We start from the raw sequence: 25,521 nt of genomic DNA, 5'->3' as shown, positions 1-25,521 counted from the left end.
ACCTTACAGACAAGTTTTCCAAGACATCAGTCACAATTGGGGGACTCCTCAAATAGATCAGTTTGCTTCAAAGACCAACAAAAGCTTCCCATGTTTTCAGCAGGGTCCCTTGCCCCTCAGCTTGGAGGGACAGATGCTTTCACTTTTCAGTGGACAGAAAAGTTTCTCTACACCTTCCTCCACTACCTCTCATTCCAATAGTTCTTTTAAAGACTGAAAAAGAAAAAAACAAAACTCTTGCTAGTGATTCTCTTTTGGACAAGGCAGCACTAGTTCCATCTTCATCTTGTAGCCGGAAAGGCAAGTACTACAAACTTCCACACCAAGCGGATCATTCCTAAATCCAACTCTGTGGATGATAGGGTTCTAATTTCTTACAGACACTATTTCTCTGAGGATGTTTTTAAGCTTCTCCAAGAAGCTAAGAGACCTGCCTCCCAAAAATCTTACATAGCTAAAAGGAAGAGATTCTCCTGTGGTGCCAAAAGAATGGAAAGGGCCCGAACTAATCAGAGGTGCCTTCCATTCTGAAATATCTGTGCGAGCTCTTGCATACAAGTCTGACCTCTTCTTCCATTGATGTCTGTCAGCCATCTCTGCTTGCTTGCTTCTTATTTCCCCCACTTATGTCCAGATCTGAGATAAAGTTATTTCTTAAGGGGCCCTGCATCTTAGACCACCAAGAAAACCCATCACCCCTACTTGGGACCACAAGTTTGTGCTGGAAATGCTTTAGAACCAACAACATCAGCAAACCTCAAATTCTGCACCTAGAAAACTCTTAATTCTGGCCCTCACTTTAGCTAGGAGAGTTTCAGACCTTCAGGAACTCATGGCCATCAATCCCTTTTTTATTTTTCACAGACAGGCTGACCTTCAGGGCTAACCCTTCATTCATCCCTATAGTGGTGAACAAGCTGTCACTAAATCAGACCTTAAACCTACCCACATTATTTCCCAGCCCGCAGAATTGGTGGGGGGGATACTGCATTCTATGGACATCGATAGACAACTACATTTCTGTTTGGGCAAAACAACATCCATTTGAAAATATGAACAACTGTTCGGTTCTTTTATGGACTGTAACCTATGCCATCATGTATTCAAGCAAACCATTGCATGTTGGATCTCCAAGGCAATCTCCTTCTGTTACTCTCTACATGGCAAGCCCTTGTCCTCATGCCTTTGAGCTCACTCTCCAAGGCAGTAGTCACTCCTGGAGCTTTCTCTTTCTGCAAAGGAGTGAATGTCAGATCCACACTTGAGACCACCACCTGATCATCTGTACTTGCATTTATTAAACACTACAGGATTGATGCCTTTTCAAAGTCCAGAGCTGCCTTTGCCTTTTCACTCTTATCTGGTCTCTTGGATGGTCCCTACTGCCTTTTAATCAACCACCCTTACTTTCCCTTTAGTCCTAAGAATTGCCCATGTGTTAGGAATATTGCAACAGTGATTTCAGTCAGGACATATTACAGTTGTATAAGAACTTACAAAAACAGTAGATGTCCTACTGATCACTTTTGCAGTATTCCTTCCCATCCTTCTTCTTTCTACATGTATTTTGTCCTTACTCTCTCTTTCTCTCTCTCTTCCTATCCCATGGTAAACACACTAGAATGGAGGGGCCTTTCTTACCACTTCATACTACACCCCTCCTAGCTGACCTTAGACTATCTCCAAGCTGCTGTCTGAGATGATATGCTTGTATGTTTGCTTATATTACCCATGAGCTTGCAAGCTGAGGGCAGACTTTGGTGTAAACGATACTGGGAAGCTAAAGCTTTGATACCTCATGGGTTAGGAATACAGCAGCAGTGATCAGTAGGACATTACTGTTATGGTAAGTTCTTAAACAGCTTTACTTTTTCCACTGCTGCAGTAGTTTGAGCTATTTAGTTATATCCTGCTAAGGATATAGCAGCTGGGCAGCTTCCAGAGCTTCAAGGCACCTTCCACATGCCCAAACAGTCTGCTTGAGTTGAGCTGACTAAGGTTTGGGTACCAGGCCCTTCAAAGCTTCCCTCTCACTGAAGAGAGTGCTGTGGACTTTCAAACAGTGACTGCCAGCTAATGCTGTTCTATTACCAGGCAGTCAGGTTCTTTCCAGGGGGGAAAAGCCTACACTTTACTGCTTGTGACATAAAATTGTTTTTCTGTAAAACTGATTTAAGCTAGGATAAAATGTTTCGACTGCCACATGACTTTTATACACTTTTAAAGGGGCGATTATGTTTTACTTTTGTGGTAAAAAAGTTGTTAAAACTTTTTAAAACAGGGTGTATAAAGTGTGATGACAGTGGGAAGCTGATTCAAAGGATCTCTCAATTTTTTTTGGCTCTCCTCCAAGTTTACCAAGGGATTTTGCTACTTAATTAAAAAGCAGAATAAACAGTCTTGGGAATTTGCTGGTAAGCAGATGTTCAAAAAGCAGTGGTAGGGAGGTTCCAAAAAAAAAAAAAAAAAAACTTACCCACCAGAACAGATAGCCTATTAAGCCTGAATGACTGTATGAGGGACTTCCCTTCCCTCTCACCCTTAATGGCTTCAGAGAGAAATCTGAACCTCCATTTCTCTCTTTGGCAAAAGACATTTTTTTTTACAGATAGTTTGAATGTAATTCATCAAGGATATGGATGGCAATTGAAGTTCCTTGCACCTTTTTGAGAGGTTCCTCTTCACCTGCCAGAACAAACTGTTTTTCTTCCTGTCTTACACCATATGCTCACTCATTGTGATAGTGTTCCTCTTCCTCAGTCAGGAGAAAGATTTTTATTTAAGGATGTTTCTGGTGCCAAAGAGAATATTCTTGGAGATCAGTTTTGGACCTTTTGTTTCTGAACCAATTTGTGATGGTGCCCAAGTTCACACAGTTGTCACTTCAAACTTGTTACCCCTTGCTCCCCATTTGAGTTTTGTAGTGTCCTTGGATTTAAGATGTATCTGATCACATTCCTATAGATCCAGATTCCAGATGTTTCTTAAGATTTTCTGTGCTTGAATCACATTATCAGTTTTCCACATTAACCTTTGAGTATCTACTTCTCCAAGGGTGTTCACAAATTGTCTTACTCCTGTGATAGCTTGCTGCAGACTGCAAGGTGTTCATATTTTCCTTATTTAGATAACTTGCTTATCTTTGCAGGGTCTTTTTCAAAGTATAATGAATCTCTCACTTGGGTTCTCTTACTCGAGTTGGAATTCCAAGAGAAAAGAAATCTTTTGTGACTCTTCACAGGATTGTTTTCTTGGATTGTCTCCTGGACACCTCATTTAGAGAGCTTTTCTTTTACAGGAAAAAAATGGATATGTACTTGTATGTGTTCCTGAGGTTTTCCACTCAAGCTTTCAACTCTACAAGAAAATTCCTCTGGATTCTGGATCTCATGCCCTTGTGATCCTCTTAATTCTTGCAAGACTGCACATGAGAAAGTTCCATTGGTACCTAAAATCTCTCTTTGGTCCCAATGTCAACATCTTCCTACTTTTTAAATTCCAGTTTTGAGATTTGTGAAAAGGGAGATTGTGGTAGCGATTTTTCAGAATCCAGTCCTCTCATTCTCCCTCCTGCTCCAACACAGACGCAACAGATGCCTCAGACTTTTCTTGGGGAGTAGTGTCCATGACAACAAAAGTGCAATTTCTTTTGAAAAACCATCCAAAGGTACCACCAAGGATCGAAGACCAGCTGCTAAAGTGTCAAATCACAACTTTAATGAAAACACATATAAATCGCACATTAACGTCTCCTACACAATACGTTTTCATTTTAAATTACTTCTTCAGATGAGGACTGACTGTTAGAACCATTACATTTATAGTCCTTCTACCCTGTGAAATTAGTTAATTAGCCAGTGAAATTCTAAAAGCCATTACTGGTTGATACATAATGTAAAAAGCAGTGTAGTTCACTATATAAATACATTTTAAAATGAACATTTAAAAAAAACATAAAAATGCAGTTGACATTTTAAAACAATGCTATCAGAGTACCTTTTTCTAAAAAATAATATACATTATTAAAACTTTCATTAATTAATATTACATCTTATACTTTAAAACTTTGCATAAAAAGAACAGAAAAATGGCATAGAATAATGAACATAAAACTCCCTCTAGTGTCCTTTCATTGAAGTGCAATCATAGAAATACAAAAAAATGCACATACAACTTGTACTTTATTGACTAACAGTTACGTTTTTTGTGTCTTTCGGCTTTTCCCGGTTAGGGGTTGCCACAGCGGAACTCTGGTCCGCTAATGATTGGCAGTTGATTTTTACATACCGGCTTGCCAGGCCTGACGCACAACTTTCAACGAAGGTATGCCCATTCACGCATGTCTCCACGCAGAAGACGCCTTAGCTGAGAATCGAACCAGACAGCGTCTTACTGTGAGGCAACAACGCTACCGCAGCACCACCATCGCGGGTTCATTGACTAACAGTTAAGTAAAAAAAAAAAATATATATATATATATATATATATATATATATATATATATATATTTGCTGTAAACCTATTTGCTATTAAAAATCTATTCAAGGAGTGGAATACATGTTGCAAAGACTTGACAAGTGGGTATACTCTCCTTATTTGCTATGTAACTACATTGGGCACAGGGATCACATTTGAAAGTTCCTTTGCTTTTCCTTATTGCACTATTCTGCTCTACTTCTTTTTATGATAGATTTTTCAAACTGTATGAGTTTCTAAAGACCACTTTTAATTTGTTCTTAGATAGCTTCTCAAGGTCTGTAAATGCAATGAACCTATTCCATTCCTTGTCCAAGCCAGACCTGATCAGGTTGGAACTTTCATTGTATTCTATTACCAAGGTGTTTCCGTACGAGTCCTGTTTGACCTGATTCCCATCCTCTTCATTCTGGAGGCTAATGCCCAAAATAGGCTTAAATGTATCTATCCTCCTTTCGTATATCTCATTTTCCACCTGATCAATCAATCAAGCAGGATAATTTCTAGCTGTAAGGAGCTGACTAAAACCATCTCTTTAAAAAAAAATTCCTCATTATTTGACGTCATTCTACTTGATCTAATATATTGTCCCTTAACAGTATTTTTCTTGTAATGCATGGGGTGCACACTATTATAGTGTAGATATGAATTTGAGAATGTGCTTTTTCTAAAAACTTTTGAGTTAAGTTCATTATTCTGTATATATCTCAACATGTAGATACTGCAATTTTTCTTGACCGACACTGTATGTGAATTCTAGAAACTCTGTAGTATTATTTAAAAAAACAAAATCATTGATAACTTCCACAGGCCCAGTCCATAAAATACATATGTCATCTAAAAATCTTTTGTTTAAATCCAATTGTCACAGTATAAAGAATTTAATACTACTTTCTCCTCCCATCTCGCCAGTACTAAATTTGCGTATGTGGGGGTACACGCTGCACCCATGGCCACCCCTTTTATCTGGTGGAACAATTCCCCCTTAAAATAAATGCCCATCGCCCAGAATGATACCGCAGTACAAGGACAAAATGATTGACTTCAACAATTGGCTAAGCTTCTGGTGTCATTCTAAGGGGAGCCATTATCGGTCTGCCTGGGACAACATGGTCGACGGACCACGATGCTTTGCCAGAGATGACCTGCACCTGTCACCCCTGGGATTCCGGATACTGGCAAAGGCTCTTGCCGCCCCTATACTGCCTTTTTTAGGCAAGGTTCAAATAACAAATTCACCATCATAACAGCAACAGGCAAGCAAAAACTGAGGGTAATGCTACTCGGTGCTAGAAGTCTAAATCTCAAAATGCACTCACTAGAGGCACTCCTTAAAATGGAGAACATTGATGTCTGTGCAGTGACTGAGACCTGGTTCAAGCCTCCAGAGAACACCCCTGCATTACCAGGCTATAAGTCATACCACACTTTTCGGCCGTCTAACCTTGACCAGAAAAACAAAGGGGGAGGTGTATCCATATTCATTAAGGATATCCACACCTCCAGCCTAGTTGCTCAGCATAATGCTGCCGAGGTTATCCAATTGCAACTAACTTTGGGCAAAACTGCAATCCAAATTATAGCTTGCTACAGATCCCCCACCATACCCAAGGATTCCCACTCCTCTTTTCTTGATGTACTAGAATATATTAGGGTTCAACCAAACACCCTAATATTAGGTGATTTCAACTACCCCACCATTAACTGGGAAAACTACTCATGTGCCAACATTTTCGCTCAGCGCTTTCTGGAATTCATAAATTCCAATGCCCTGGATCAACTTATCCACACCCCCACCAGGGGCAACAGTATTCTAGACCTAGTCATTACCAACATGAGTGACCGATGTTCCACACCTGAAGTTAACTCCTCTTTGGTCAGATCCGACCATAAGCTAATCACCCTAGATATCCACATCCCACCCCTACACCCCATTAAGGAAACCACTGTAAAAAAAAAATTCTCCAAAGCCAACTTCATGCTTCTTAAGACAGAAGTGGTGAACTTCATGACACCATGCAGATGGACAATACAGTTGTGACTGCTGAATCCTACACAAATGCACTCTATAAGCACTTACACAAGTGCATGGATCGTGCTATCCCAAACAGAACCAAGATGCTATCCTCCAAAAAAAGGAAGACCATCTGTCCCCTGCCATAAACTAACTCTACAACAGAAGGAAGAAATTGTTGCAAAAGAGGGTAAAATCCCATGAGTGGAGGAGCTCCCTGGTCAGTCTCAGCAAGAAGCTGAGATCCCTTATAAGATCCTCCAAAGCTAGCTATGAAAACAAGATTGCCACTGATTCAAAGGACAACCACAAAGCCTTCTATAGCTATGTCAAGAATCTCAATGGCAACACCCAGATCTGCTCTGAGTTGCAGCACAATGGCACAAAAATTATAGAACCAACTGATATTGCCAACATCCTGGCAGATAGGTTCACTGCCAACTTTACCCCCTGTCACCCCCTAAAGGGCCCCATATCTATACAGGAAGAATGCAGAGTCCCTGTAATCATAACTTCACAAGTAAAAGCAGAACTCTAAAGCCAAAAACACAGCATCCATGGGACTGAAGAACATCCCAGGCTGTGTTTTACACGAACTTCATAACGAACTGGCTCCCTGCTTAAGCACCATGTTCAATCATAGCCTCCCGTCAGGCTTTGTGCCTACTGAATGGCACACAGCAACAATCGCCCTATTAACCTGACTAGCCTGGTCTGCAAGGCAATGGAATGTATCATCATGGAATTCATAAACAAAGACATTGGTAACGTCCAAACTCTGGACCCTACCCAGTTCGGGTTTGTGAAAGGCTGATCTTGCCTGCTGAACCTGGTCGACTTCTTTGTGGCAGTCACCAAAGCCGTAGACGAGGGTATGGCGGTTCACACAGCCTATCTTGACCTCGCCAAGGCTTTCAACATCATTCCCCATTCTGGAATTATAACTAAACTAGGTATAAATCCCTATGTCACAAGATGGGTTGCCTACTGGCTCACTGACAGAACCCTCACTGTAAAAGTTGCAGACTCCAAATCTGACTTCAAACCAGTGACAAGTGGAGTACCACAGGGTTCAGTCCTGGGACCTCTTCTGTTTGGTATCTACTTCTCTGAAGTACAGGCTAACACAGAAGGTATCTGGCTAATTATGTTCACAGATGACTGCAAACTAGGAGCTATAGTAGAGTCCCCAAATGATGTGGACATCCTACAGAAGGGCCTCACTGAGACAGATGCCTGGTGTCAGAGCCATGGCCTCATGCTCAATGCCAAAAAGTGCATTGTTATCCCCTTTGGTAAAAACTCTGTACCCATGAACTACCACATAGGCGACATTCTTTTTAACACCGAATGTGTGATAAGAGACCTTGGGACCCAGGTGGACAGTAGTCTCTCCTTCGATAATCACATTGCCACAGTAGTCAGGAAATCCTTCTACATGGCACACCTCATCACAAAAGGGTTCTTATCCAGGAAAAAAGAGGCCGTTGTTCCTCTCTACTTGACACTCATTAGACCCATTATAGAGTACAATGCCCCTTTTGGAATGTACCTCACAAGACATCTGCAGAAGCTGAAAAGGCCGCAGAAGTATCTCACAAAGAGAATTACTGGCCTCAAAAAGATGCCCTACACTGGTTGTCTCAAAAAACTCCAGCTTTACTCTGTAGCATATCGCCTACTCTGATGTGATCTTTGCCTAATATATAAAGCTATGTCAAACCCAGAGCTGTTGGACATGATACACTTAAAGAAATCCCAATCCCTCCAAGCTACACGCTCTAGGGACCTAAACCTTGTCACCACAATAAACAGGACTTGCTGGAGGGATAGATTCCTGTCTCATAGACTTACCATACTCTGGAACAAGCTACCCATCTATGTCAAGCAAAGTTCCTCATTAACACTCAAGAAAAATCTTGATGAGTGGATGGGAAATAGGAAATACACCCCGAGGATCACTTCTGTGGCTCTGTTCGACAAGGGCACAGGAAATTTACTTTCTTGGGTCGGCGTAAGCCCGGGAACCTTGTTGGCTAGGCTTACTTAGGCCCTTGGGCCGATAGCCTAGTACCTACCTATGAACTTAGAGGTTACTGAATAGTAAAGCCTGTGTTTACCAAACAGTGGTGTATATTGTTTTATTATAATTTATTTTGGTCCTGTCCAGTCACTGGAAACTAGTGGGCTAGTTGCCTTGGCACCTTTATTGACAATGAGACTTCTACAAAGTCGAGCTTCTCCCCTGTCCCATAAACCCTTTGCTCCTCCAAGATGGACTGCAGATATTGCTGCTGGCATTGCTTGAAATTTGTGGGTTGTTCGTCCTTTTGGGTATAGATAAACAATTTAAAATGAGTAAAATTGCTCATTTTTTCTAGAGCTCTAACTTAATAACAATTTCAAGTGGACTAGATTGCCTTACTTCTTTTTTATTCTGACATTTTCATATCTTATTCCCTCCCTGTCACTTGTCTGAGGCACACTGAATCTTTGGTGCTTTTTTTTCTGCTTACCCTTTTTAAGTGTTGACCTGCTAGCTGTTAACCATCTTTTGCAGGTTGCCTGGGTATTAGTCTTGACAGCTGGTCTAGTAGTTAGGATTTGGCACTGTTACTGACACAACCTGGTTTTGATTCCCGGTCAGGGAATTTTAATACATTTTCATCTGGCTGTTAGCTTAGAGAATTAAAGAGCTGTTAATGAACTGTTACCTGTGGTCCAGAAGTGCAAGGTTCGAGTCCCTCAGTCTCCATTTCCTGTACGAGTCTGAGCAAGTTACTTAACCAGACATCGTTCATGGTCAAAGTGTGAAAAAGGTCTCTGGAGATCACTGTTGTACCTCGGAAAACAAACAGAAATAAATAAAACATTTTGGGGGGGGTTGGAATAATGGTCAACGTATTCACCTCATAAACAAAAGTAACAGGGTTTGAATTTGAGTTTGGAATAATGGTTAAGGTGTTGGCTAGGCTTAAAGTGTCCCTTCAGGAGAGTTAGCCTAATATTCACGTATGGACTTATAAAATAGAAGTTAGGGCCTCAATGTTCAAAAATTGCTGTCAATGCTAGCTAGCATAAAATCCTGTCCCTAGGATTCCCATGATAGTAAGTGATTTGTCTTAGGTGGGACATTAGGGTTGCAGTTGTTCCATATTTCAGGAACTTGTTCGATACACGCAAAAAGCTAGTCCTAAAAGGGATGTTATCTTCAGAAGTGTATGAAGAAGAGAAGGGGGAAGATTCCATTTACTGCCAAGCTGATAGTTGTCCTGTGAGAAAGAAGGAAAAAAATTAGGACAAGTTGGATATTCCCATATTACATAAGCTGTCTTCTGTGTGGGTCCTGAGGACATTGTTTATCCTTTGTGCTCTGGACCTACCTCTCAAGCTACTCTCAGCAGGATCTTGTCCTCTCCGAGGCAAGAGTTATCAGGAACTGTATTCTGCTCTAAGGGGAAGAATGAGAAACTTCTCCGCACAAGCTTTACAGACTGCTTTCCTCATGCCCTGCCCTGTTTCGACTGCATCCCTTTATTCATACAGAAAATGAATCTTTGAGTAGCCTTATTTACCTTGATTGGTAATGCTTGGTGTTGGCCTTCATGGGGGCTTTTTACAGTATGGTGTCATCCTTGCTTCCTTTCTGTCCAATGTGACTTGAGAAGAGACTTTTACCACACCTTAATTCAGTTCCTGCTCCAGGCCTTGTTGTGGGTACCGGCAGTATTTGATCCAGTACCACAGTCTGTGCTGACACCATAAACAAAGGATTCCATTTCTTCAAAGCCAGTGCACTGAGTGTTGACAGTTTCTTCAGTCCCCAACCTCGTTGGTGACAGGGACCACTGAAGACAAAGGGTTCTGTGCCAATCTCTTGGTGTCAACTCCATTTCTGCATTGGTAAAACCATTGTTGACTTTAACTCTATCTGAATTCAGCCCTTTGACACAGAAATCCTGTAAGAGGACTTCAACTCTTAAGTGTTTGGTGGAGACGTCTGTCTTGAATCCTGGGCGGGACTTTAAACGCAGAGAAAAGCTAAGATGGGTTCTTTGAAGGAGCAAGCACAGACTCCATCAGTTCTGTTCCTGGGCTCCTGGGCTCCACTGTAGCAGAAGCTATTAGCTACATATTATTTGTTTCCACAAAACAAAGGACCTTTTAGGCCCAGCTTGCAAAGGACTGAGGGGACCTTCTTTCCTGGAAAGTTCAGATGACTTCTGTCTGAGCCCCTACCCCAGGAAGAGGCTGTGAAAAAGGAATCATCTCAACTCCCCATCAGTCTCCCTCCTCAGACACAGATCTTAATGACAAAGTTTCTTCCATCCACTCTTGAAGATACCTTCTTTGGAGAAATCCTAGAGATGATAGGGCAGAATGGATTCTTGCCAACTGACACACACCTTCCCAAAGGAAGCGATTTTGTAGGAGGCCGTTAGGTCCTGTCCTGCAATTGCCTGAGTAATTCCACCTCATTGTAAGTTTGTAGTCATGGTGTTCTTCAAGGTGAGGAATGAGACTGATGTGGCTGAGCCTGTTCTGTGCAAAATGGGCAGAATGCTGTAGATACTCAGAGAGATAACATTATTGTTAAGAGCTGTTTGTGGATTCCGTAGACATGCGTCTGGAGCATTTCTCCACCGGCCTCCACTGAAAATGGGCTCTGTCCCAGTCGGACCTTCCTGGTAAATAAATGTTAAATAAATAAATAAAATAAAGTAGTATCTGCTGCTACTAAGCATGAGGTCCCAAAGGACACTCAGGCTGCCTATCCCTCAAGCAGGGAGTTGCTGATGATGGATTGAATTAGGAAGCATATTTGTATCTCTAACACAACTCTAACTCTCTGGCAGTTATGATTAAGTTTCATTGAAATTGGAAGAGAAAAAGCTGAATACCCTGAACAGTTACCTACAGGTGAAATGAGGTCACAGAGACCCAGATTGTGACTGTTGCATTTTGTTTTTGTCTGGCTATGTGTTTGGTTTACAGCATAGTAGGTGGGGCAACTAGAGAGGCAGGCTCCGTCATTAGAATGCACAAGTGCACTTCATGTTTTTTTTTGATCACTTCAAGGTGGTATTCATCAGTGGTCCCTTTGCTGGGTCTTCATGAATGGACAGTAGGTGAAAGACAAGTTGCTGCAGTGTGAACAAGATGGCAAAATGGTTAGTGCTGTTGGAGTGATGTTTTTGGCCCTGCAATGGTCTGTTCAAAGGAACTAAAGTACATCAAAAACTTATGGTTTATAAAGTCTCGGCAGCTCTGCAACAGAGTACCTCAGGGTAGGTGAGTCTTCTCATCTTACTGCTGCTCCACAAGTAGAGGTGGCGTGTCATCAAGAGTTCTGGGAAATTTGAGAGTTCTGGGACTGAAGAAACTGTCAACACTCTGGAGGCAGTCAGGGGACAGCTTTCCCTGTATCTGCCCTCTTGGTTGGCCATCACGCAGTATAAATGGGTATGGGAAATTTATATCCAGAGGATGTGCTATTCCTTTTCTAATGATGACCAGACACTCACCTTCTTACCTCCACTATACTTCCATGCCATCAGAGGAGGGTAGCCCAAAAGGAAGTAAAAAACCTTCTACAAAAACAGAGATACGAGATTATCCATCAGCAAAGACAAGGTCTGGATTTTACTCTCTATTCTTGCTGCTCAAAAAGACCTCAGGATCTTGCATAAGTTCTTAGTCTAAGTCATTTTTATCACTACGTGAAGGAGGAGTCATTCTGGATAGTCACTGTGCAGTCTTTCTTCCTTTGTCTACAGCCAAGAGACTGGTTTTGTTTTTGGAGCTCCCAAGCTGCATACTTGCACATAAAAACAGCAAAACCATCCAGTAGATTTCTGCACTTCCAGGTTGTGGCCAGTCATCATAAGTTTATGTCCCCACCATTTGGACTCGCCACAATCCCCAGGTGTTTACCAAGTGCATGGCTCCAGTTTTATTTTAAACTGTAGCAAACTGTTTGTTACTTGCTGCAAATGTAGGAAACAGTTGGTACAGTTTATACCCTGTCTGCTCAGAGCACTACGAGGCTTGTGTTTTAGCTTAAAAAAAGTAATCTTTTTAAATTATAGCAAACTGCTTTGCTACAAATGTAGCAAACTGTTGCTACAGTTTATACTCTGTCAGCATGGGCTGTCACAGCACTCCAGTTTTAGTTTAAAAAATAGATTTTTTTTTTTCATTTTAAACTGTCAAAAACTGCTTGCTACAATGTAAACCACACACACAATACTGGCTTTTAAAAGCAATACTGCATTAAAGAGAGAGATTGGGATTGGCGATCAACCCTCCCCAACAGTTTGCACCTGGAGCAGTTGCCCCTTGTTGCCCTGCCCTAGCTACACTACTGTGGTTTTCCCCTGCTTTGTCCTCATCTCAGGGCAAGACCTCCTTTCCCTCAGCACCCCAAACTGCTGTTTAACGCATCTAAGTAGTTTCATCCAGATATTTAATTATTTTATTTAATTCATTGCGTCTCCACTTCCAATGATGTTTAGGGACCATTTGTGTTCCTCCAGAAGTTGTCCATTTGATAACTGCTTCCCTGAAACCTTTGACCACAAACATTTGTAAAAGCAAATGGAAGAAGTTTTGGGCAGTTCAGAAAAATATAGAACCCATTTCAGCTTCTAATGCACAGGTGAATAAAGTCTTAACAAGAGTTTTTCAACAATGGAGCCAGCTACACTTCCTTTAAAGTTCACTTGGCTGCCATATCTTCCTTTCACTGTGGATTTTCCTCTCCCACTTTAGCATTATGCAAGACCTTTTTAAAGGAGTTTATACTCCAGACCTCCCCTTGTACATCATGTTCCACAGTGATATCTAAATTTTGTACTTTAAAAGATGAGTTAATCCTGTTCCACAAATATTACATTTCTGACTTGGAAGCCAGTACTTCTGGTAGCCATTACTTCCACAAAGAACATTTCAGAGCTTCATGCTTTGTCATCTAAATTCCATTACTTTATTTTTCATCAAGACAGGGTCACACTTAGAACTAGCCTTTCATTGTATGCCAAAAGTTGCCACTCAGATGAATTTGAACCATTCAATTCACTGACCAGTATTTTTCCATAACTATTCTAATCCAGTTGCACTGTGTGGATGTAAGCAGACCACTTAGATTCTATCTTTGCCATACAGAGGACTTCAGAAAAGACAAATAATTGTTTATTTCCTTCTTCAGCACCAGCATGGGCCAAAAAGTCAATAAAGTTACTCTTGAGAGGATGTTTTATTGTAACAGTTACTGCTACTCCTCCTGTAGGAGACCACTGATAATGTGCACTATGTCAGAGCTCAGACCACATCCACTGCCTTGGTAGAGATTACTGCAGCTGCTCCATGGTCAATCTACATACATTTGCTAAACACAACAGTTTAAATACCTCTCTGTAGAAGTAGAGCTTCCTCTGGAGCCACTATTCTTAAGGGCTTATTGTCTTTGGCCACCAAAGGAGTGCTGATGATTCTGCCCACCAGTTTCCAGTTTCTGTATGGAACCAGAGTAAATATGTAAGCTATGTATAATAAGAATTAGTTATCCAGTCTCTGTCTGGACTTTGGAATAGTCAGCTCACTCATTGGAAGTGTAGAAACCATGGGATCAGATGAAGAGATCAAATGAAGGGAAACCAAAAAGTGTTTCCAAAGGGATCTGTCAGAACTCCAGAAACCTGTTGTTAGTTTTGCAGTTTGTAGTGGAGTAATGTTACTAAAGAATGATTATAAATTCTTTTAGAAGATTGTAAGCTGGCTTTTCATTCCCACTGTAATTGGAGTATTTCTTTCAGAGGAGTAGGGGGTTATGAGACAGTGGAAGAGCTTGCTCAAAGGAGTCTCTTTGCCAGAAAAAAAAGGGTACCAAGGCACTCGACCATCAGTTTCCAGTGTCTTGACATAGACCAGAAAAATCTAATGTTGTGGTTAGTACATAACAAGTTTTTATTGTACTAATACACAAGTGCATTTTGTGTTTTAAGATGGTTTGTTATACCAAGAACAGTAAAGCATTACATTATCAAGTACATATGAGGAACAGAAAATGCTGAAAGAGCTGAGGAAATACTTAACCGCTCTTAACTTTGTGTGGGAACCTCATGCACCAGCCAAGGTCCCAAGGAATGCAGATTTAAAACATGTGGTACTTGCATTTGTCTGCATTAATTAATATTTGTACTTTTAACTCTGATATTAGTCCAAGGTGAAACAGCCACCTTTGACAGGCTTTCTGCATTAAAGCAACAACTGTTCTGTTTGTAGTATCCTTCAGCAGATCGATGCACCAGTGCGAGTCTGTTACTTTGCTTATGGTAGCCCCAGACTGCTTCACATCTTGTTGTAGATTTTAAACACATGCTGTGATAAAGATTTGCATTTTGGATCTCCATAGAAGGTGTGGCATTGCCTTAGTACTTCAAGATCAAGTCAGATAACAAATGCTATTATGAAGCATGTTGTTCCTGTATTGTGTCCTTTATGTATTTATGCACATATATGTATGGAATACAGTCTGTTATTGTGTTATGTGGCACATAGCTTTCTTGATGGAATAAAATGCATTGAGCTGCTACAGAAATTCACAAATTTAGATTACCACTATTTTTGTGCTGGATGTACAAGTATGCTGCATTGGCCAGAGAGGGGACATGGTGAAGCATTATGCTACCACAGGCTACCCTTTTGGTAATAGTTTAAAAAAACGGTGATTTTTTTTTTTTTTTAAGTGATCATTTAAACTTTTTTGAAATTTTATTTTAGGATCGTGTTGGAAATGTACACACAGAAATCGAAATCTTAAAGAAACTTGATCACGTAAGTTCCCTGCACTTCAGTCAGCTACAACATTTAACATATTTCCTTTGTGGCATTTTTGAGTTTCATTTAAAAAAAAAAATGATACATCCGAGCTCTTAACTGTGATATTGTGCTGCACTGCCATTCTGTAGACTGATCGATTGGCACATTTCATCCCATACTTTGGATTTTTTGAATCTGATGATGTGAAGTTGTTCAGTCTTGCCATTCATTCTTCAATGATGGGTTCGGACCCGATCCTCGGCTCCGACACAGCCGTTTAGCAAAGCTCAAAGATTACCAGTAGCTCAAGACCAAGCCCCTTATCCCATGATGCACTGCTGGAATTACCTCAGATCTAGTTTGCTGCGGCACTGATCTCTTGGTTTCCAGCGTTGCTAGAGACTTTCTGTGGGATTTTCTACATATTTGCAACTTTTTTTCTTATTTCTCTTGTATATGTTTATATATCTATTGCTTAGATAGAGTTAGACTGTTAATAGTGTTCCCCTTTCCCTTTTATATATTGCTACGTTTTGCGTGATTTGTTGCTTCTTGGCCCTGGTCTCAGTAGTTTAGAATAGTTTAGAACAGTTAGGAGAATATATTTGTTCTCTATTGTATTATATATAGAGTGGCCATTTGGGCATTTGTTGTCGTAGTTGTTGATGGTCTTATAGTGGTTATTTTTTCTAATTAGATATAATGTCTGAAGATAAGGAGAAACATCCGAAGTTTGGCTTCAAAAAATGTCGGTGACAGATGCACTTGTTCAGTGCATTTATTGTTTGGGTGAGGTACACCTTCAGGAGTCCTGCAGTATCTGCCACTCCTTTTCTACTAGGGTGCTGGCTGAGAGGAAGAGGAAACTCATAGATCGAGGTATCCTTAAGCACCCTTTTGTAGAAGCTTTGTCTGACCAGGATGGGGCCAGCAAATTATCAAAATTCTCAAAATCTTCCTCGGAGTGTAAATGAAAAAAATCAAAGAAAGTGGGGTATTCTGTGACTTCGGCTCCACAGCCTTCGGAGCAGACAGTCTGTTCTTTTCGGAGCTGGGACTCTGGCTTGGTACCAGTCTCCGAGACTCCCTCTTCACCACTTCTCCAGTCTGCACCATCGGTGCTTTCTTCCAGGTCATCAGTTTACCTTTCTGATTCGGACATGAATCGACTGGTACAGAAGCTTTTGATGGCACCAGGCCTAGCTACATTGTTGCCTGCTCCGACCTGGGCATCGGAACTGAAGACCACACTTCCTGACTTGTCTACTCCTCCTCCGAGCTGTACTGGTCTTTCGGAGCCGGAGGAGGCCGACTTGATTGTAGAACCCTTGGAGCCGACGGCTGTTCCAGTATCGTCGGCTCTGTCTGCTCGGACGTCCCCTGAGCTGACCGGGGATTCTATGAGCCGGCGCTCCCCTGTCGGATTTGGGGAGGATAGTCTCAGTGACTTGTCGGTGCCGACTCTTCCTCTTGGGACTTCGGCCCCTACCTCGGGCTCGGAGCCCACGGCATTGATGCGGGAGGGGATCGCGGTCCCTTTGGGTCAGTCGACTCCTCATCGGAGCCGTGATGCTTTCGAACCCATGAGGTGGGTGTTGTCTCCAAAGACATCCTCATCATCAGGTTTGGCTTCTTCCCTTAAAGTGCATGTGTCCGCTTCTGCTGCCATCAGTCATCCCAAGGGTAGAGACCCAGAGCCTCAGGTAGCCCCACTGGGCACTCCCTGCTCTTCTTAGACTTCCCCAGAAGTCCCCACTGAAGAAGTACCCAGAAAGAGACTGTGCAAGAGGAGGTGGACTCCCCACAGGAGTCCCTGACATCTGACACCAACTTGGAGGAGTCAGAAGGGTCCCCTCAATCCCCCTCTGAGGACATCTCCTTTGCGGAGATACTGGAGATCCTTAGGCAGAGGGGTGATTGACAGCCCAAAAGCCCTACTGAGGATGAGTCGGTTCTTCTGAAAGCTTTCGGGTCTCAACTTTCCACCTCCTGGGTGTCTCCACCCTAAGATAAGCTTATGCAATTGGTCTGTCGTAGGGCGTGGGAGTCACCGGACTCCATGGAGCCTGTCCCCCAGAGGCCCAATAAATTTATTTCTGCCCCGGTCAATAAATCCTTTCTGTCCAAAGGAGTTCTTGTTGATGTCATGGTGGTTGCGGCCACAAAGAAGGAATTGTCAGAAACTTCTGCGTCTTTCCATCCTCCTAACAGAGAGTCCAGGATCATGGATAGATATGGGAAACGCATGCTCAGTGACTTTCACTCTGCATTCATTGAACCATCTGACCCATTTCACCAGACTGCAAAGAGATCCCCTTAAGGAGCTGCGAGATTCTCTTCAGGATACTGTAGCTGCTGGCGTCTCTGACAAAGTTTCAGCCCAGCTTGCTTCCCTTAATTCCATTGTGAACTCGTCCATGCACCTCATATATGTGGCTGATGGTTCGAGTAGGGCTTGCAGCTACAGGGATTGCTCTTCGCAGGCATGCCTGGATGCGCCTCTGTTCCTTTGCGGATCCTTTCAAGTCTTCATTTGTAAACAACCCCGTTTGACGGCTCATCTTTGTTTGGGCCAAAGGTAAAGGAAACATTGACCAGGTGTGAACAGGAGGGAAAGACTCTGTCTGCCGTCAGAGTCTGTTTTTCCACCCCTACTCGGCCTTTTCCTGAAGGTCAAAGGGGAGGGAAGATGTGGTTCTGAAAAGCCCAAGGAGTCTTTCAGGATACAAGTGGAGAACCTCCCTCCAGGGGCAGAGGGGGGGGTAATAATGGAAGACACCGCCCTTGCGGCAGAGGGGGTCCGCAACACTAAGGGGAAAGAGATCATTTCTCTGGCCAACCCTACCAGCACTCCTGAGAGGAGGCCCGACTGCCACGTGCTGGAGGTGGTCAGGGGTCACTTATCTTTGTACCCAGAAGCCTGGTTAGATATCACAAATGACAGATGGGTACAAAGCATCATTTCCAGAGGGTATTTCATACCGTTCTCCCCTCCACTCATTCCCGTCAAAAGAATCCCGGACATTCCACCCAGTTACAGGGAACAAGCAACCATAGAGGTCTGCAAGTTGCTAGAAAGAGTCATCCAACCAGTCCCAGCAGACCAAATGGGATTCGGAACTTAATCAAGATTCTTTTTGGTTCCAAAGAAAACAGGGGACTGGAGACCCATTTTGGACCTCAGCAGACTAAACCAAGGAGAAGTTTCGGATGGTCATGCTTCACTCCATACTCCCCTTTTTGGGGAAGGACAATTGGCTATGCTCGATTGATCTCAAGGATGCGTACTACCACATAAAAATGGCCAGACCATCCAGAGATCATTTGCGTTTCCGGCTGGGAGCCAGTCACTTCCAGTTTCGAACCCTGCCCTTTGGTCTCACTACAGCCCCCAGAGTGTTTACCAAATGTATGGCAGCGGTCACGGCTCATCTGAGGCATCTAGGATTCCAGGTGTTTCCGTACCTAGACGATTGGCTCCTTACCTCTACCACCAGGCATCAACTGATTCAGGCAACAGAATCCACTCTAACACTCTGCAATCACTTAAGCATTACGATCAACTTCGAAAAGTCTGCCTTGTCGCTATCACAGCATATCATCTTTATAGGGGCAGAGTTAGACACGTCAAGTGCCACTCTACGTCTTCCAATTGAAAGGGTATCAATTCTTCGTCAACACATCATTTCACTGGTTTCAAAGAACAGAGGTCCAGCCGCAGAGGTCTTGAAAGTACTAGGTTTGATGGTGGCAGCAATTTTAGCCATTCCATTGGCCAGGATACATATGCGGATTCTTCAATGGCTCCTGTTCACTCAGTGGTCTTTCCAGGAGTTGCCAATGAACCATATGATTCTGATTACAAACTCTTGCAAGAGGGATCTTCAGTGGTGGTTGACGTCTCTGCATGTCACAATAGGATGCCCCTTTGTACTTCCCCCTCCAGTAGCCACTTTGACCACGGACGCTTCCCTGATAGGTTGGGTGGGGCATTTTCAGGGAAAGACTGCCCAAGGCACATGGACGGATCGAGAGTCACATTTGCATATCAATGTCCTAGAGATGAGAGCGCTACTTCTGGCATTGCAGTACTTTCAGGACTCTCTCCCTCTAGGGACAATTGCCGTATAGACAGACAACATGTCAGTGGTCTGGTATTTGAACAAACAGGGCGGGACTAAGTCTTACCCCCTTTGCCGAGAAGCCCTCAGAGTTTGGCAGTGGGCTGTGTCATCCCAGCGCTTTATGTTGGCAACACACATCCCGGGGAGATCCAACGTGATAGCGGACAAGCTGAGCAGGGAAATATTGTTGCCACGTGAGTGGTCCCTCAAACAGGAGATTGCGGACAGGATTTTCCACAAATGGGGCCAGCCTTGCTGCAATCTTTTGCCAGCCACATCAACACCAAATGCAAAAGCTACTTTGCCCTGATCCCCCCCTCCGGGAGAACCCCCAAGGGATGCACTCATACACGATTGGCCCCCACGTCTCCTCTATGCATTTCCCATCTCTTGGAGGATCCATGGACCCTGGACCCAGTTTCAGACCTTCTGACACACCCGTCAGGGGACCTCCATCCTTCCTTGCAGTCACTGAAGCTAACTGCTTGGCTGCTCCTGTTCCCCGAATAGCCAGGCTTCATAATCTTTCAGATGACACAAGTCTAATTTTGTTGGCTTCCATAAACCTTCCACCAGAAAATTGTATTGTAGTAAGTGAAAAAGATTTTCCATTTGGGCTTCTAACAAAAACCTTGATCATTACCAAGCTCCATTGTCATCCAGTCTAGAATTCGTGACCAAGATTTTTCACGAAGGAGTTGCAGCTGCTACCGTTAGGGTCCAGTTAGCAGCTATATCTAATTTCCATCTAGGTATTGATGGATTGAATATTATGCAACACCAATTATCGAAGGCCTTTTTCAAGGGTACCTTTCACATGAGACCTCCAGTGAAGACTCCTTATTCTCCCTGGATCTTGAATTTCATGCTTTCCCATATTATTCTTTCTCCCTTCGAACCAGCATGATCTTGTGAGCTCAAGTTTCTGTCATGGAAAACTATTTTTCTAGTGGCCATTACTTCTGCCCGCAGAGTGTCAGAGCTTCAGGCATTATCTATCAAGCCTCCCTATTTGATTTTTCATCCTGGCAGAGTATCCCATAGGACTAACCCTTCTTTTTTGCCTAAAGTATGTTCTGAGACAAACATCAATCAAGTTATTGAGTTGCCCGTTTTTTTCCCCAACCATACCAACAAATTAGAATACATGCTGCACAAACTTGATTTTCACAGACAGATTAGATATTATCTGGACAGAACAAAAAACTTCAGAAAGTCAGACCAGCTTTTTGTTTCATTCTCTGAAGCCAGAAAAGGTAGACCAGTGGCTAAAACAACCCTTTCTAAGTGGCTTTCAGATTGTATCACCTACACTTACTCATCTGCTAATAGGTCTTTGTTGCATAAAGTGAAGGCGCATTCAACCAGAGCAGTCTCTACTTCTTCGGCCTTTCAAGCCATGTTACCTCTTGACAATATCTGTGCTGCTGCCACTTGGTCTAAGGCTCACACTTTTATCACTCATTACAAAGTGGACAAGGCCTCCAGGGACAGGGCTTCCTTTGGTTTTGCGGTCCAGAAAAATGTACTCCCGTGAGCCACCCAGGATTTAGGGTGCTAGGGATGCTACCCATCAGTGAAGAATGAATGGCGAGATTGATCAACTTCACATAAAGAAGTTATGTACTCACCATAACGGTCCATGCGAGTTGTTTCATCTCGCCTTCATTCTCACATCCCTCCCTCCTTCCCCCACGTGGCTAACGTTTGACCTGGAGACTGACTTCATCCTGGTTATTCAATGTTTCTTCCTGTCTGGGGAGATTAGTCCTCTTACTAGGATATGGTACACGCAGCAAACAAGATCTGAAGTAATTCCAGCAATGCATCATGGGATAAGGGGCTTGGTCTCGAGCTACTGGTAATCTTTGAGTTTTGCTAAACGGCCGTGTCGGAGCCGAGGATTGGCTCCAAATCCATCAGTGAAGAATGAAGGCGAGATAGAACAACTCACATGGAACGTTATGGTGAGTACATAACTTATTTTTTTAATTATGGTCATCACTTTTGGACTGGAGATTGTAATAATACCTATTTTTGCAGTATTTTGGGCACTGATTATTATATATAGTAAAAAGGTGAAATAATGAAGAGGTTGTCCTTTTCACCAGTGGTTTGATCACGCCTGCATGTCCTTTATGCTCCTAATATGTCTTAAGATTACTGGGAAGATGAAGCACTTATTAAATCCTGTATTTGTGAGCAGCAGCAACCCAGCAGTCATCTTTGTTCCCCTGATGTATTTTTGTTGGTTGTTCTACTAGCATTGTTTTTTTACTACTTTTGTTTTTACTAATTTTACTATTCTGTTAGTGGAGCTTTTCTCCCCGGGCCTCTACTGAAAATGGACATGCATCCAGCTAGACTAGCCCAGTCAACAAATGTAAAATAAAAATAAAAAATAAATATATATGACAGATATGCAGAGGCTGACTTTAAAGTCCCATAATACCTTTTTTGTTTGAGTGAAAATGTGGGGTGATATGAGTTTTTATGGGGTTTTAGATTGTTTGGAGGAAGAGACATTTTTTGTGACTTTTCCCTATCCTTGTTTGCTGACAATCAGCTGCCTTCCTTAGCCCATTTATTATTGATGCAGGGACCCTGCCTACACTGAGTGAATGCTGGCTAGCCTGCCAGAGGGGGCAGTCACCATGGCAGCCATGAAAGAGTTTGTTTCTCTGCTTTGTCCAAGCATCTGCTTGACTGTCTGGATGGAGGATATCTTTATAACCATAGCTTGAGGGTCTAGCTTCAGTCCTCCAGGTCACAGCTGTGTTTCAGGATGGACCCTTATTGTCACCAGGCAGCATTGCTCCCTTCTCTGCAGTCGTTCTTCCGTCTGAAGGCACGCTCTAAGGTTGTTTCTGTTAAATGTTCTTCGTAGTCAGTGTGTTGCAGTACTGATACTTGGGTATTATTGCTGTTGGGAAGCCTGTGAATGTCCCGATTTTCCAGAGTCTTTTCATCATCCCTAGTCCATGAACATCCGATGGCCAATGTTCAGATGTCTGGGGTGTCAGTCAGGACCATGCCCTCCCCTCCTTTTTGGTAACGGGCAGGCCACGCCTGAATTGCCTTCACGTTGGCAGGTTCTGGCCTAACCTTACCACTCCCCACTCTGTCTCCGGTAAGAGACCTCTGCCATACCCACCTGGCACTTACTGGGCTTAATGGTCAGCCCTGCCCTTTTCAGTCTACCCTGGACCTCCCTGACATACTGAAGATGCTCTTGCCAGGAATGGCTTTAGATGGCATTATCATTCAGGTAAGCAAGGGCATAATCCCCTACTCCAGCTAAGATACATTCTACCAGCCTCTGGAAGGTTGCTGGGGTATTCTTCATCCTAAAGGGCATCTTTGTGAAGTTGTATAATCCAAAAGTAGTTTCAAAGGCTGACCTTTCTCTAGTGATGGGAGGCAAGGGCACCTGCCAATAACCCTTGTTCAGATCAGTAGTGGTCAGATACTTAACCCCACCCGGCTGCTCTAAGGCTTCATCAGTTCTAGGCATGGGGTAAGCATCTGACTCTGTGTGACTGTTCTGTGGTCCACGCAGAATCTGATGCTACCAGCACCACTGGGGAGGCTTGGGGACTGATGGACTCCTGGATTTTATCCCCAGTTCCAACACTTCCTGTATCTCATCCCTCAGTGTCTGTCCGACTTGCTTGCTAGACTTGCTTGCTTGATATGTCTTTGGGGTTCTGTATCCACATGATGCTGCACCAGGTGGGTGCACCCAGGTTTCCCAGTGAACAATGCCCCCAGACTCCTGTGACACTGCTCGAATTTCTCGAACGTGGTAGGGGATAGTCACTGGGATATTGCTACCCCTTACACAGAGGTGGGAGTCCGAATCTCACAGAAGAGATCAATCACCAGATCCCCTTCAGACTCCTCCTGCCATCTACTGCAAATACTCAGCACTAGGGGGCTCCCTATCATGGTAAGGCTTCATTACATTAACATTGTACAGTTTGTACCCCTGCATCCTGCCTAGTAGGTTCATCATGTAATTAACATCAATGACCTTCCTTACCACTTTGAAGGGTCCCTCCCAAGCTGCCTGTAGCTTATTGTGTCTGACAGGTATGAGTACCAAAACCTGCTGTCCCACAGCATAGTCATGGGCTTGAGCATTCCAGTTGTACCAGACCTTTTTCTGCTGTTGAGCTGCAGCCAGGTTCTCCTGGGCCAGGCCCATGAACTTCCTAAGCCTTGTCCTGAGGTTTGGGACATGTGTCACAAAGGATTCCTTGTGGGATTCACACTCACCCTCCCACTCATCACAAATCAAATCTAAAGGCCCCCCTCACCATGCAGCAACTTAAAGGGTGAAAAACCTGTGGATTCCTTGGGTACCTCTCTGTATTCAAACAATAGATGGGGCAAATATTTGTCCCACTCTCTCTTAAACTGTTCTACAAATGCCTGTAGCATGTTTTTAGTGTAGATTTTAACCTCTCCAAAAGACCATTAATCTGGGTATGGTAGGGGGTGGTCTTTAAGATCTTCACCCCACAATGCCACAGACAAGCCAGCAGGTCTGATATGAAATTGGCACCTCTGTCAGCCAGTATTTCTCTCTGGAATCCTACCCTGCTGAAAATATCTAACAAAAAATGTGCCCCCTTCTCTGCCTCGATGGATGACAGAGCCACCACCTCAGGGTATCTAGTAGCATAATCTTCTACCACCAGAATATACTTTTTCCCTGTGGAATTTGGGGTACTCAGAGGCTCCACAACATCCATACCTACCCTCTGAAATGGCTCCTCAGTCACAGGCAAAGGCATCAATGGAGCCTTGACCTTGTCCCTGCCTTGCCTACCATTTGGCACTACTCACAGGCCCTGCAGTACCTTGTTACATCCTTTGCAATAAAAGATGAATGGATGGTGCAAAAAATAAACTAATAAACCAAATGCCAGCACCAAAATCCCAGCGCAAAGTACCACAATTAGGGCTGCAAGATATATAGTAGACCACCACACGAGGAATGTTCGAAATAGCAGCAGCACTTTAATAGTAATCCAAAACAGCAGCAACAGTACGTAGGAACAAATACACCACACATTTCATCCACAACTTCATCAGAATGGCTACACAGCCATTTGGGATCACACAGCCTTGTAAATTCTCACCACATTTAAATATACCCTGGGATTCAATAAGCATTTTTTTCCTTGCAGAAACAATGTAGCCCTTCCTGCATCGCTCAGCGGCCATATTCCATGCAGGAAGGGCTACATTGTTTCTGCAAGGAAAAAAATGCTTATTGAATCCCAGGGTATATTTAAATGTGGTGAGAATTTACAAGGCTGTGTGATCCCAAATGGCTGTGTAGCCATTCTGATGAAGTTGTGGACGAAACGTGTGGTGTATTTGTTCCTACGTACTGTTGCTGCTGTTTTGGATTACTATTAGTGCTGCTGCTATTTCGAACATTCCTCGTGTGGTGGTCTACTATATATCTTGCAGCCCTAATTGTGGTACTTTACATCCTTTGCAATCCCAGGCCAATAAAAGTTATGCATAATACGACTCTTGGTATGCTTTATGCCCATATGATTTGCAGGAGGAAAGTCATGTGCTATGGCTAGAAGTGCTAGATGATAGGCTCTGGGGATTACCAACTGCTGTATTAGTTCACCTTCTAGCCCTCCCTCAGGGGTTGACTCTCAATACAGCATTCCTTTGTTCCAGTATACATACTCCCCTTTTCTTTGAGCATCAGATGTTTCCTTCACTACCTTCCTGAAGCTTCATAAGGTAGGTTCCAAAAGCTGAGCCTTTCTCAACTCTACCTTTGTGACCCGTCCTAGCTCCCCTTCTACAGGAAGCCTAATATCTTCTGACAGCAGTGCCTCACTGTCAGCCTGGGTACTACCACTCATCTCTGTCCTTAGTCACCCTGTTAATGGGAACATCAGTACCTACCAGCAGCTGTGGCTCACTTTCAGGCTCATTGCTACAAGGTAGCTCCCTCCCTGAAATAACCACATCACCAGTCCCAGGTTTAGGGGTGGGGTCTGTCTGGGATTCCTCCAGTCTGTCCGACTTGCATGCATGTCTCCAGGCCTG

The 25,521-nt window shown here is 43.2% G+C and overlaps 1 protein-coding gene across 1 annotated transcript in view; it reads left to right on the top strand.

Moving 5' to 3' along the window:
- The window catches only part of CHEK2 (checkpoint kinase 2), a 1,207,489-nt gene that overhangs the window by 591,490 nt on the left and 590,478 nt on the right, over positions 1-25,521 (top strand). The window contains exon 7 of the mRNA XM_044068390.1: positions 15,272-15,325. Coding sequence (XP_043924325.1) covers positions 15,272-15,325 — 54 coding nt within the window. The remainder of the gene's footprint in view (positions 1-15,271; positions 15,326-25,521) is intronic.

This window comes from Protopterus annectens, chromosome 4.part0 (assembly GCF_019279795.1).
Source record: "Protopterus annectens isolate FY-2018-M chromosome 4.part0, PAN1.0, whole genome shotgun sequence".
NCBI lineage: Eukaryota > Metazoa > Chordata > Ceratodontiformes > Protopteridae > Protopterus > Protopterus annectens.
The sequence above is the reverse complement of the archived record's forward strand: the minus strand, read 5'-3'. Positions and strand labels throughout refer to the sequence as shown.